We start from the raw sequence: 13534 nt of genomic DNA, 5'->3' as shown, positions 1-13534 counted from the left end.
CTCACACCCATCTCTCACACCCATCTCTCACACCCATCTCTCCCGTCACTTTGCTTCGTCATTCCCTCGCATCTGCTACCAAACCACCATGCGTTGCCTATCCTCCCCCCCTACCCCCATCCCATCCGCAATTCCCCAGCATGCATAAGAAAAGATATCTTTTCGGCCGTTTTTATTTTGTCTAAACCCCTTCCCTTCCCCCTCCCCCCCCAACCCCCCAACCCCTCTGTCTGTGCCTTGTACCACCTTGCCCATTTTACAACCTCATTCGCTCGGCCTTATTTTTCCGGGTTGTAATAAAATATGGAAATCTTTCATAAGCCCTCCCTCGTTGTTTTCCAATTTCTCATTGGGCCCCAGCCCCCCCGTCCGGCCCTCCCATTCGGGTCTTTTTTTTTTTTGTTGTTGTTTTTTGCGTGCCCCAATGAGAATCTCCAATTGAACTTTTGATGTTGTATTTTTGTACGAGCTTTGTCTTGGCTCGCAGGTGGCCATCGTCCAGTTGTGGGTGTGTGTGTGGAGGGGGGGGGAAGGGGGGGGGAGGGGAGGAAGGAAGGCCCAAGAGAATGCCTACCAAAAACTGGAAACTGGATAGATCGTATGTCTTTCCTTCTCCAATTGTTGAGGTGCGGCTGATGGGTGATCAGCTACCTATCGTACCCAAGGAAAAGGTGTATGAGAACAGGCGAGTACCGTAGTTGGGTTGGGCCTTGCGGTCGTGTAAGGCATACGTGTCTAGGTATATACGTATGCCGCTGTACATTGTCGTAGTAGTCTTCCCAGGTTCTATTCTCCCTCCAAGACGTGCCTTGGGCGAGTGGATCCGGTCTAGAAAACGCCAGCAACGTGTCTGTAAGTGATCTGCCGCCGGTTGTGATGCTTGGTGGTGGTGGTGGTGGTGGTGGTGGTGTGTGAAATCATGGTCACTCGACCTTTTACAACGAGACAAGCTGGTGACAGTGAGGGCGTGGCACAAGTGCAAAGATGCCGTACTGTTCGTGTCTTTCTCTTGTCTCTCTTCCTTGGCAAGGGGCAGAAAGGGTTTGCTGAACAGCCCGCTCTCCCACCGTATCCGCGTCGTATTGTGCGTTCGATACCACATGCGGCTGAGTCATGTGGATGGCAATATGGAAACTAGACGGGACGGCATCCGGTTGGGGAGAAATCTCGGGGTTCTGTTTTGGAGGAGTTACAGGCCCGGGTGGTCCATGAGTTAGTCCGAGCAAATTCCCACAAAGAGTAACCACGAGGTACTGCCGGGGACTGAGTGGGTAGGAAAGAAAGTGAGGAACCGATCTCTGAGGCCCTTATGTGACATTGTTGGGTGGGGATTACTGCAGGCGTGTCGAGAAAGTCCCCATATATCTGATCCAATGGAAGGGGTATGTTTTGACTAGGTCGGAGGGCATACGTGCCTTTCCCATGCAAATGGATGTAGATGGCAAATACACTGCTTCGGCGGTCCTCCTCTCACCATAGCCTCCTTACCTGGTATCCATGCCTTTGTCGGCCCAGCTAGTCCGGTCGAAAGGCCCGGATGAGGGAATCGTAGCCGAAAAACATGAACTGCTGGTTTTGGGAGCTGCCGCTCTGATGGGATGGGTCACGAAGCATCCAAAATAGCCTTGCCTCTGCGAGCTGAAAGATGTACCGTGATGACTTTTGACTGGATAGACTACAGTGTTGTACAGCAGGCCCTAGGCAACCGGGATGCGCATTACCGCCCGTCTGGTTGACTGGCCCCCTTGCGTGGTGCCTGGTAGTGGCAGTTATTACCCGAGCGTGGTGCGATGGTTCACCTTGGGGACAACTACCTACCCAAGATTTGGTAACCGGATGTATATTTTCTCGTGTCTGTCTACCGGCTCCAACAGGTAGGAGGTGAAGTGCACATCCCAGCGGCAGGATACAGTGGTGGTTTGTGTACAGCATTTGAGCTCAGTGTGGTGCAAAGATGCGCCCATGCTGTAGACAAATACTTCATCTCAACATAAGTTCGTACGTAGTACTAAAGCTCCGAATCAGACCAGCAAATTGAACGCAGCGGCGCCACGGTGAGCATGTACCCAGAGCAAACAGTACAACGACTTGACTCCTAATATGGCCCCCGTCCGCCCGCAGGGTTTGGCGTCCCTGGATCCATTCAACATCAACCGGCCGGCCTGCTTACTCCAAGAAACATACACTGCACACTCCATGAGCCTCAATATAGACCTAGTATGCAACCCAGCAACCTAAGCCTCAGAAGGTCGGCCACTCCCGAAGAGGTCATGGGCCTCCCTGCTCCAAGGCCCGACATCCACCCCAGAGTCCTTTGCTGTCTCCTTCGCCGAGGTAAAGCCCGGTAACTGCATCTTATATTTAGGGCGCCCGCCAGCGGCTGCTCCGGGCCGTGCTGTCTCAGGTGGCCGCACAGTCAGCCGTACAGGGGCGGGTTCCAATGGTAGAATAGATTGGGGAACTTGACCAGCAGCGTGTGACTTGAGGGCAGCCTTACGGCCGCGAGTGGCCGGGTTTGTGATTTTCGGTCTAGTAGGAGCAGCAGGTGGAACCTGCGGTGGTTGACCGTTGGGGTTATTTGATGCAACCAGAGAAACCCCAACATCCCGCGGGACGGCAATTGGATTCTCATGCACCTCTTGATGACTGACGGCTTCGCGTGACCTTGAGACACCCTCCGCTTCCTCTGCAATCAAAGTCGGTCCCTTGGCAGAAACTGGTCGCATCGATACAGCAGTCGAGCTCGTGTCGAGCGATGGCATGGTCTGTTGATGAGCAACTGCAGACTGCCCAGCCTTATCTGCCCCCGGAGCAGAAGCGAGATGGTGGTGCGGGGGCTCACCACTCGGGAAATCGCAGATAGATTGTTCGAGGTGGGCTGGCGTGGGAGCTTGGGCAGACTCCTTGACCGGTGTTTCCCGGCTTGTGATGGTAGGTTGTAAGTTGCCCCGTTGAACAGCCCAAGGTACGTCTGTTGTTGACTGGAAGGCGGGCAAAGGGGGCAACACCCTGCTGGTTTGTAGACTTTGTACGACTGGCACAGTCACGGACTCTGGTTCGGGGATGCCTGTTCCTGGCGCGGGAGCCTTCGGGCCATTGGAATAGCCCAGAGAGCTCATGTCGTTGGCCTCTAGACCTGGGGGTGTGTCCATCAAACCGGGAATTGGGAAAAGAGGTGGCAAAGAAGAGGGCAGAGGAGCTGGGGTAGGAGCTGGAAAAGAAATCGGAATAGGGGCTGGCCGAGGCTCTGCTACGGTAGCCACCTCCATGACGGGGGAACTCGACGGTATGAAGCCAATGACTTCCCTGCTTTTGACACTCTTCCTGAGTCTGGCTAGCCTCGGAGCCACAGGGACTTGGGGAAGCTCCTCGCTGTCGCTCTCTTCCGAAACTGCTACTGTTGTGTTGCTCCTGGTCTGACGTGTAGGCGGGCGTTCATCATCGCTTCCAACAAATGCTTTCGCTGTGCGTCTGTTACTGCGGCGCATTGGCCTCTTCTCACCGGCACTCTTTTCTGATACCGATATATCTCGGCTGGTGCTCTGGCAGCTTGCTGGCCTTTCATCATCGCTTTCGTCTAATGCCATTGTCATTCGCTTCTTGGTTTTGCGAGTTGGCAGGCTGTCATTGTCACTTTCATCCAGTGCCAATGTCACCTTTTTCCTGGGTGGACGAGCTCGAGGCCTCTCACTGACGTCCTCTTCATCTGTCATTTTGTCTTGCAGATACCTGGGGCTGGTTTGCGGTTCAGCGATCGGTCTTGTCGGGGCTCGCGGCAACTCCGGAGGTTGAATGGTGCTCCCTCGATCCTGGGTGGTATCTTTGACCAAATCGGCCGTCCTTTGCTGACCTGGTGATCTCTTTCTTGAGCGCTCAGCGCCGTAAAGGCCTGCAGTGCCCTCGTCATTGGCTCCCATCATATTGGTTTTTGAAGCGGCAGGGGGAGGAACGGAGAAAGTGTTGTTAGAGTCCAGAGATGGGTCATCATTGGCCCGAATGTTTGATGGCTGATCCTCATTACTGGCCTGAGAATTTGCCAGGCTCTCGTGTCTGGCTCCCAAGCTATGTACATCTTGCAGGAGAGGCGGTGTTTTGGGCTTGGGGACTGTCTGTGCCTCTTGTGGAGCATCGACAAAGGACGCAAACGGATCGTCCTCCTCTAACATGGTCATATGCGCTGGATTTGGAACAAAAGGCTCTCCATCGTATTCCAACTCGGCATGGGATTGAGCATGGCATACTTTGGGCTTTTTGGACTTGTTTCCTTTCTCATTAGACACAAGCAGGCCACGCTTCTGGCGTGGTTGGATACGCAACTGTGGCCTTGGCCCTTCAGGTGTCATATTAAGTCCAAGACCCTCGGGTGCTCTTTCATCTTCGACTGGGAGTTTAGAGCCAGCGTCCTGCGCCTTTTTTGTTTTGCTGTTCCTTGTGCTCTTCGATGATTTCGCTTGTTTCGTGGCAGGGGCTGCATTTGTGAAGGGCGTCTTGGTCGTGCGCTCCTTGGAACGTTGTTTGGGCATGTTCCTGGGAAGCGTGCGACTCTCTCCAGTATCTTTGTCCCGTATAGGCGCCTGGTTCTTGTCGTTGAGATTCGTGTCATCCTCTCCGCCCTCCACATCGTCATCATCATCATCATCATCATCATCGTGATCAAGAATTACCACCGGAGGTGGCTTTTTCGGCTTTGGTGCAACTTTCTGGCCACGGATCTGACCTCTGTCGATATATTTCGCTGCGATTCGGTTCCTCGTCGCAGATAAATCACTGTCCCCGGGGTCAGAATTCATGCGAGTATCCTCCGCCGGAAACTCAACCGCAACATCTCTCTGTCTTGCGCGGGCCTTATCAGCCTCGTTTTTTGCTGCAGGTTTCGAGGCGCTCCCCAAGGGCGGTAAACGAGTCTTCAAGAGAGGCGCTGTTACAGTAGACCGTGAAAGACCAGCTCGTACAGAAGGGTTAACTGGAATCTCCTGGATCCCACTGGTCGGTTCTTGTGGCTGTGGCCCATGTTCTTGAGAGGAGACTGGTTCTGTATGCCCTCGTGCCACCGATGTAGTTCGTCGGAGAGCCGGGGCAGAACTCATAGGGGCAGCTGATAAGTTGAGGGTGGCGCCAAACAGACTCTGGGAATACCCCATCTTACTAGGCGGCATGTCATCACGTTTTCTCCTCTTTGACGGGTGGGATTCCCGCTCTTCGGGCTCTCCCGCCGGTGAATCATTTTCTTGGGAGGACGCAGGGCCAGAATGCATCCGCGTCGCTGATGCCGCAGGCCGCCGGACAGGGGCTGAGCTCATGGGTACCGCCGAGAGAGTGAGGGGAGCTCCAAACAAACTCTGGGCGTAGCCTAGCTTGCTCGGGGGCGTATCGTCGTGTTTCCTCCTTTTCGCCAAGGGAGTCTCCTGGTTGGCATCAGGAGTCTCCTGGTCTCGCTGACGCTGCTCAAAAGGTGATTCAGTCGACACGAGAGCTCGTCCATGGTGGCCCGTCGGAGTTAGGACCTGGTCAAGACGCCTGTGATGGGATCGGGGACCGGCAATTTGAGCTGGATATACCCTTGATGGAATTGCTGGCGTGCGTAGTCCAAAGGCCGCAGGAGCCATCCTCGCTGCCGTGCGGCTTTGACGTTCCTCCTTTTCCTTTGCTCTTTTGTCCAACAGATCAGTCAAATCCTGGTTTTGACGCCCAACACACTCCTGAACCTGCACAATGACCCCTCCCCGATCCAGCTTGATTTCCTCGCCCTCGTCAAAGTCCCAGTCTCGCTGCCAGTGCATGTCGCCCACAGAGTTTCCCCGGTCATCGTACACCATGACCCGCTTGTTGAAGGTATGATACTTGAGGCGTCCATCCTGCCATCGTTTTTGTTTCCTTTGCAAGTCGTGGGTGAAGAGACAGAGAAATTCCAACACCGGGGCGCTGCTCCCACCGCCGGCGAGCTCTGGCCTGGCTCCCGACGAAGTGATGGCGGGCATTGTCGAAAAGCATGTCGAGATGGTCGATACTACCACATAGCCTTTGACTGGTGATTGAGAGGGTGATTCCAGTAAATTGCCAGGTAGGCAGCACATTTGGACTCTGAATCGACTGACGCGCGCGGGGACATTGGGATCGCGTTGCTGCGCGCCTTCACGTGACCCCAACCCACCTTTGACCACCCATCCAAACTAACACAAGGCCTGTGCAGATATCCGCTATTTAGGCTTTTCCTAGCCATGATTGGTTGGCCAGCGGGCAAAAGCAAGACTTCACACAAGTCAACGTTGCCCGTTGGTCCTGTTTCAAGAAAGCTCGCCAGTGGATCGGACCATTGCTTGGGGCTTTCGCCCACTGCAGTCCACTTCTCGTGGCAGTGCAGGAGCCTCCCGCTTCGTTACCTGGGCGTGCTGGGCAAATACTCCGTATCGTGTGTCGGAAGTTGGCTGGAACCCCCTCCTTCTCTTTTTCTAAACTGTTCATCAACGCATATCACTGACCTTTTTGGGCCGGTTTTTGTTTCTCTTCACCCTGTTTTTAAACAGTTGCCAGGCCCCGTTCCGCAACAGCTGCGCCTCGAAAAGTGGTGTTGGGACGAACATGAGCCTTCGCGCCATTGCCCATCGTTTCTGCGGCTTGTGAGACCCTACAGCCGACAAACAGGCCAGCTCAAATTACATTAATTACCTTGACCCCTTTGCTGGTTTTCTCTGCATACTTCTCTTTCCATCCTGCCTGGCGACGACTCATGATAACCTCCTGTGTCCGGATCTGAACCTGTCCCCTTCCACAAAACACATGGCTACTGCATATGTGGCGTAGGTTACGTGTTGCACAGGAAGACCCCTCCCGCAACCCAAACGAAACGCCCCTCGGCCGAGCAAAAACCTGGTTTCCCCCTTTTTCGGATTCTCACCAGGCATCCACACCGTGGTGAAGTCGAAACGCCATCATCATGCAGTCAATGCAAAGACAGTTTGGCAAGCTCTTGAACAAGGGCCCCGGAGACAATGCCAAAGTGTCTGTTCTCCTGAAGGATTATGAGGATGCAGACAAGGTTCTTGCTACGGTAAGTTGATCGAATCCGTGATGGTGGCAATGCAATCATGACTGATGTTAGAAGTAGCTGATTGAGAATGCTCGTGCATGGAGAGACTCGTGGGATTCTCTGATCAACTCGCAACACAACATGGTGGTTGAGTTCGAGGGCCTGTATGATCCCATTGTAGGAGCCACGGATGGCCATGGCCGTGAGGCAGCACCGACCCCTCAGTTACAGCTAGAACGCACTCTCCGTTTGAAGGAAACGTATGGCGACCTCAAGACAGAACTGTTGCAAGAGATTGTGGCCATTGAGGAACGGATTCTCAGGCCGGCAACGGATGCCCGGTCCTACATCACCCCCATTCGCAAGACGATCAAGAAGCGCGAGAACAAAAGACTGGACTACGAAAAGGTCCAGGACAAGACGCTGAAGCTCCAACGAAAACCCGGACGCAACGCCAAGGAAGATGCATCTCTTGCAAAGTATCAGGATGAGCTATCTCGTGTGGCTGATGTGAGCCTGCCCCGGAGCCAAGTGTTGCTCTCGGATCTCTCATGACTAATTCCCATCTAGGAGTTCAACATTGCAGATGAGCACCTCCGCCAAACGCTGCCCCCTATTGTCGAGGCGACCTTCAGCATCGTCCCTCCCCTCCTCGCTGCTCTGGTCCTCATCCAGAACAGGCTTCTGGGCCTCTATTACACCACCCTCCACAACTACTGCGAGGACTCCAACTTCCCCTCGCCGGCACCCCCAATGGAAGATGTGATTGCAGTCTGGAACGCCGCCTGCAGCCCCATCCAATCCCAAATCGAACACATCAGTTTCATCCGCCACAAAGGCGGCTACACCCAACCTCCACCTTCAAACGGCTACAGGCGCACGCCTTCTGGCCTCATCCCCAGCACCAACAGCAGCAGCAACAGCCTCCAACCCCGCCCCATGCGGATCCCATCATCTCACGCCCTCAAACCACCCTCTCCCTCCCCATCCCCGGCAAAAACACCCCCTTCGTCTTTCAGCTCCCGCCGACCGGAGTGGGCCAACCCGACAGAATTCACCACGGCGTCTCACCTCGGCGGAGCGAATATCGATCGTTCAAAGCCGGCCCGTGAGCGGTCTGTTTCGCCAAATCCAGCGGTGGGAAGTATTATGGTCAACGGGGGGTTGGTGGTGAAGAAACGGCCTCCTCCTCCACCGCCGCCGAAGAAGCCCGCGTTGGTGCAGGAGCAGTGGGTTGTGGCGCTGTACCCGTTTGCTGGGCAGGGGCAGGGAGATCTGAGTTTTGATGAAGGGGAGCGGATCAAGGTGGTGACCAAGACGCAGACGGACCAGGATTGGTGGGTGGGGGAGTTGAGGGGGGTTAGGGGGAGCTTTCCGGCGAATTATTGCCGGCCTGCTTGAGGGTTAGGGAAACGGACAGATGGAACCAGGGTGATGGCTGGGGGAAAGGTATCAGAGGGGGGCATTTCTTGACGTTTCTTCTCGGGAATAAGCTTTGTTATTTGTGTTTTGCTGGTTTGAAAGGATAATGGAGGGATGTTATGGGTGGATGACTGGGCATATATGTATATATATATATAGAGAGAGAGCAGCAAACTGTTTGGGTGGTGGATGTAAAGGCATAAGCATGTTGAACTAGTTGTTGTTATTCCATGTCTACTTGGGAGCGGGAGTAAGTATGATTCAAAGCGAAAAAGGAAGATGTCTACGAGAGACCACTTTCTGGCTCTGGGCGTTAGGTCAAGCAGGGGTAAAAGTAACACCTACGGTGTTATTTAGGGAGAGTCTCGATAGATGTGATAGCGGCTGTCGAAGATAAACATTTGGGTTTCTTTACTTTCCCGGTGAGGTTCGAGACCAATGTCAAAGGTCTACAAATGCTGAGATTTACTTAGACATTGCCTCCATCTTTTGCCCCTAACCAGGTTACCGCTTCATCACCACCACACGTTCCTTCCTTTTGTTGCCTGCTTGACCATGTTCTAGCTCCACAGTTCTTCCATTAACACTCTAACACATTCCCCCTTTTTACACATTACTAAGCACATTACCCCCTTACCACAATAACACATTATTACCACTCTTCCATTCGCAACAGCACCATATCTACATCTCACAGCACATCATATCTCCACCCATCCTGGACATCACTCCTTCCACTCTGTTGGCTTTTACAAAGTTCGTGGCACAGCCTCGCCTCCTAACTCCCAACTTGAACATGCTGGGATGACACCATGTCGTGAGGTAGAATTGGGATCTCACCCTGTCTGAAGAGTTTTACGAGTTGCTCAACAGTTCCTAGATTTTAAACCCGAGTCTTTCTCGCTGGTAATGCTCGCCTCCCTCTGCCCTGGGTGCCGAGCCCATGTGATTGGATTGACCGTCGTCGATATGTCCCCCGTACCCTTCGTTTCCCTTATTGCCAAGGTATGACCCATAAAATCCATAAACAACCAACGACCAGACATCACCTCCTCCATCAACTTCAGCCCCGGCCATTTTTTTCAGCAGCCTTTTTCCCCCGGGACCTCGAACAAAACCTTGGCGGTTTTTGCTTCATTATACTCCCCCCTAATCTAAAACCCAACCCAACCCAACCCAACCCTCAAGGTGTGAGCTTCCCTCTTCTTCTTCTTCTTCTTCTTCTTCTTCTTCTTCTTCTTCTTCTTCTTCTTCTTCTTCTTCTTCCAACACAACAGGCCAACACAGCAAAGACAAGACTTGCCGCATACCTCTGCCTCTCCAACGCCCACCTACCCCCCTTCTCCACCTCCCTCCGGCGCTCCACCACATCCCGTACCCTTCCCTCCCCCATTTACCAATCTCACTCCACCGTCCACCAGCCATACACCGAACAAAGTCATCTATCAGATGTTTTTTATTTCATTTTTCACTCTCCATACCGATACCGCAGTGTGGATGCGAAAAAATTCCTTTGCAGTGACATCTGATGTCCAGTGCTTGATTCCATGGTCGAGTGGTTCTTTTCTTTTTTTTTCTTTCTTATTTTTCTTTTTTCTTTTTTCTTCTTCCATACGAAGGGCTCCTTCTGGAAGCGCATGTTCCTGGTTCGAGGGACAGTAGTAATAATCCCGAGGTTGGGAAGATTCAAGGTCTATGGTTTGGCCCGAGTTGGGGTTTGCCTGAGGGAGAGAGTGTAAAACCAAAACAAGTAACACAACACATTAATTACACAGTCACAAAAGGGAAGCAGAAAAAACATCTTCCATGGGAATCTAACCATATCTTCATCCAAACTTGATACCCCCCTTTCTTCAGCCCCCTTTCCTCATGGTAAGGTAGACAGGCAATACTAATACTATGTATGGAAAATCAGGAACAGCATAAAGGTGAACAACAGAAAAAGAAAAAAGAAAAGAAAACCACAATCCATTCGTTAGGTATCCTTACAATCCAGGGGTTCTTCTCCCCCTCCCCTCCCCCCCCTTCCCCCCTCTTATCCCCCTTTACCCACCCACAACCACAACCATCCATCCATGATTTTGCAATCTGCTTTGCCAAAAAACCAAAAAAAGAAAAGAAAAAAAGAAAAAAAAAACCAAAAAAACGAGAGCGAAAAAAATTGAAGCAGCGACACAAGGAAATCCCAGATGAAACAAAAAGACCCAAAAACGCCAGGAATGGTAATGGTCGCTTTTCCCCCAAAAGAAATCTCAGTACCAAGCCCAGACCGGATAGAGATAAACAGGAAAAAAACAAAACGAATGAATGGTATGACCGAAACGCCAAATGTGCTTCTGCTCATCTATGACTATATGCCGTTTGTCCCCAAGAGGAAAACCAAACAAAAACAGCAGGTCGTGAGCCGGTATTAATACATTATTAAATGTCCTATAATCCAGGCTTTTGGGCTATGTGCGTATGTGTCGTCCATTGTCGAAGCTGGAACTTGTGTCGACAAGGTTGGGAATTATGTACTGGATTGGCATGCTCGCAAAGATGAACAGCCAATCAGGGTATCGTCAAAGACAGAGGCTTAACCTCGACTTGTTGGACAGATGGTTGCGGCTTGAGGGACTGGACAGGCTCATCAAGGGCTGGTGGCGGAATCTGAGACTCTTCCACTGCGGGTGGTGGTTTTTCGTCCTTGATCGCCGCCGGGGGTGTTTTGGAGTCGTCCTCGACCACGGCAGGTGGTGTCTTGTCGTCGTCAACCTCCTCCACTTTGTCAAGCGCAGGTGGCGCTTGAGGAACAGGCAGCGTCTCGTCTGCGGGGCGCTGCTCAGGCGTTTTGGGCAGCTCTTTGGCCGCGTCGACAGGTCCGGGAACCTCGGGTACATCTGCAAACTTCTCCGAGATTTCGTGGCTCGGCCTGGGGCTTCGCTCGCCGCGGATGCTAGGCGCAACACTGGAGACTCCTCGATGAACATGCCCTCCAGGCACGACGCCACCTCCGATGCGGCTCCAGAACATCTGATCTCTCAACCGAACGCTCTCCTCCCAAGCGGCCCGTTCAGCATCCTCGTCCTCGGCACGCCAATGGCCGTCCTTCACAATACGCAAAAACCCGAGGAAATCGCAAGTAGACCGAACCCGACCAAGACAGTATTTGCAAAGGGGATATGCGTTTTGTGCCGAGTCGGACTCGCTGGTGCGGAAACGATGTGTCCGAAGATACTGCTCTTCAGTCCTCTGCTCGCCGCATAGAGAGCATGGGATCAGTTCAGGTCTCATGATTCTGCCAAATCTGCCAGTGGTCGTGGACGGCGCGGGCTCAACAACCAATGTTCCTTCCGTCATGGCAGTCAATACGCTCCGGCGAGCGAGCCAAGAAAGGCCAGGCGCACTGTCCAATCGAAGGGTCGGCTCGATATCCTCCGTCAAGACCCTCTTGTAGAACTTGGTCTCCTTCAAATGGGGCAGGACAGGCGCGGCGGCAGAAGAGGTTGTGCTCACGGTGGAAGCGGGGGTATTTGGCGTCTGCGGCGAGGTCGCCGGCGAGCCGGCGGTGGCATTGGTCGCAAGAGATGTACTGGACAGGTTGCCCGCCGTGACATGGGACGCCACAGACCCGAGACCGAGCCCAAGTGAGACCAATCCAGAGTTTGAAGCATTCGAAGGAGTGCGCTGGGACGAGAGCCGCTTCGATGTTTGGACAAGATCCTTGAAATCCCGGAATGCCGCCAAGTCTGTGCGAAGGACCGGGTGTAGCAGCTGCGTGAAGCTGGTTGGGTATGACGGCGAAAGCGCAGCCGGGAGACTCTGACTATGGGTGTGGTGCGGGTGGTTCACGGTAACGGAGGGACCATCGCAGTCCTCGAATTTGCTGAAGGTCGGTGACGATGGGCAGGTAGGGGGAGCCTGCTCCTCATTCGCTGCCGTCATCCGCTCCATAACGTTCTTCAGCTGGACCAGCTGTTCCTGTTGCGACCTAAGAATGGCTTCCGTGTCGGCAAGCTGGGATTTCAGCTGATCATTCTTGCGCTGAAGGACTTCCTGTTCTCTTCGAGCCTCCTCTTTGGCCGAGATAACCATCTTGTTAGCCTCTTCAAAGAGAGCAGCCGTCAAGTTCTCCAGCTCTTGCTCAATCTTCTTTTTCTGCTGTTCCATGTCAGCACGCGCCCGCTTCTCCTCCGCCACACGCGCCAGAAGATGGCTCTTTTCGGCCTCGACGGTTTTCCTTCGAACCCAAACGTCCCCTGCCAGCATCTCCCTCTGCTCGGCCACCTGGACTTCCAACTGCCGAACCTGCTCGCGGGCCTTTTCCAATTCCAACCTCGTCGCAGAGAGATTGTCGTCCAAAGTCGTCTGGTGGTTGATGGCGTTGATGAGCTTGGTGCTCAAGGTTGCGACCTCCTGGTCGAGATCGGGATGGTGGGGGGCGGCCATGGTTTCGGGGTCTGCAGGGCTCATCGCCCTGCTCCTAGGGTCGGGGATGGTGCTCAAGTCGTTCTCGTCATCATGTTCTTGGGGTGAGAAGAGTCGCTGCGGCTGGGGCGTAGAGGGAACAGAACGGGCAATGTCGGCGGTCATGGACGATTCGGCAATAGAATTGGCCCTGGCGTGGCCCGGCGAAGGCTTCGGCGAGGCGGCTCTCAAGATACTAGAGAGCGATCTGTTGTGGGCCACCTTGGGGCGACCGACGGACTGGACGGGCTGATGCGAGGACCAGCCGGCCACCGTAACGAAGCTTTGCCACAGCTTGTTAGTAACGGCCATGTGACGCCTTGCGAGGAGCGTTGGGGGACTATTGAGCGAAGCGCGTTCCCTGTTGTGCACATACTTGTAATCCAGCTTGGGAGATTTGCGAAGGACCACACCAGAAGCTGGCGGGTCCTTGAATCACCAAAAGAAGGCCGCTGCTTCCTCCGTTACTCGATCTCGTGGCCGCACAAGGAAATCGCGTCTGCTACCGGCGGGTGAGACAGCGAGATGAATGTCTGAGGTGTTTTGTCGGACGGTCACGGCCACCGTCAGCCGAGGCATGCGTCGATAAGCAGAGAAGAAGAAGAAAAGAGAAAAAAAAAAAAAATTGAGTATCCTAAG

General features: G+C 53.5%; 3 protein-coding genes across 3 annotated transcripts; 1 reads left to right on the top strand and 2 right to left on the bottom strand.

Moving 5' to 3' along the window:
* Positions 1-2234: 2234 nt before the first annotated feature.
* QC762_121140 (uncharacterized protein) lies at positions 2235-6074 on the bottom strand (the record flags this gene model as incomplete). Its single annotated transcript, XM_062886550.1, has 1 exon — positions 2235-6074. The coding sequence occupies one exon, from the start codon at positions 6072-6074 to the stop codon at positions 2235-2237; it is 3840 nt and encodes a 1279-aa protein (XP_062749645.1).
* A 277-nt stretch (positions 6075-6351) lies between these two features.
* On the top strand, positions 6352-8428 carry QC762_121130 (uncharacterized protein; the record flags this gene model as incomplete). The annotated part of the gene is made up of 3 exons (XM_062886549.1): positions 6352-7048; positions 7106-7537; positions 7598-8428. The coding sequence occupies exons 1-3, from the start codon at positions 6935-6937 to the stop codon at positions 8426-8428; spliced, it is 1377 nt and encodes a 458-aa protein (XP_062749644.1). The 5' UTR covers positions 6352-6934.
* A 2571-nt stretch (positions 8429-10999) lies between these two features.
* On the bottom strand, positions 11000-13021 carry SEC2 (rab guanine nucleotide exchange factor S2; the record flags this gene model as incomplete). Its single annotated transcript, XM_062886548.1, has 1 exon — positions 11000-13021. One exon carries the CDS (start codon positions 13019-13021, stop codon positions 11000-11002), a length of 2022 nt encoding a protein of 673 aa, XP_062749643.1.
* Positions 13022-13534: the final 513 nt, after the last annotated feature.

The sequence above is a fragment of the Podospora pseudocomata genome (assembly GCF_035222375.1).
Source record: "Podospora pseudocomata strain CBS 415.72m chromosome 1 map unlocalized CBS415.72m_1, whole genome shotgun sequence".
NCBI lineage: Eukaryota > Fungi > Ascomycota > Sordariomycetes > Sordariales > Podosporaceae > Podospora > Podospora pseudocomata.
The sequence above is the reverse complement of the archived record's forward strand: the minus strand, read 5'-3'. Positions and strand labels throughout refer to the sequence as shown.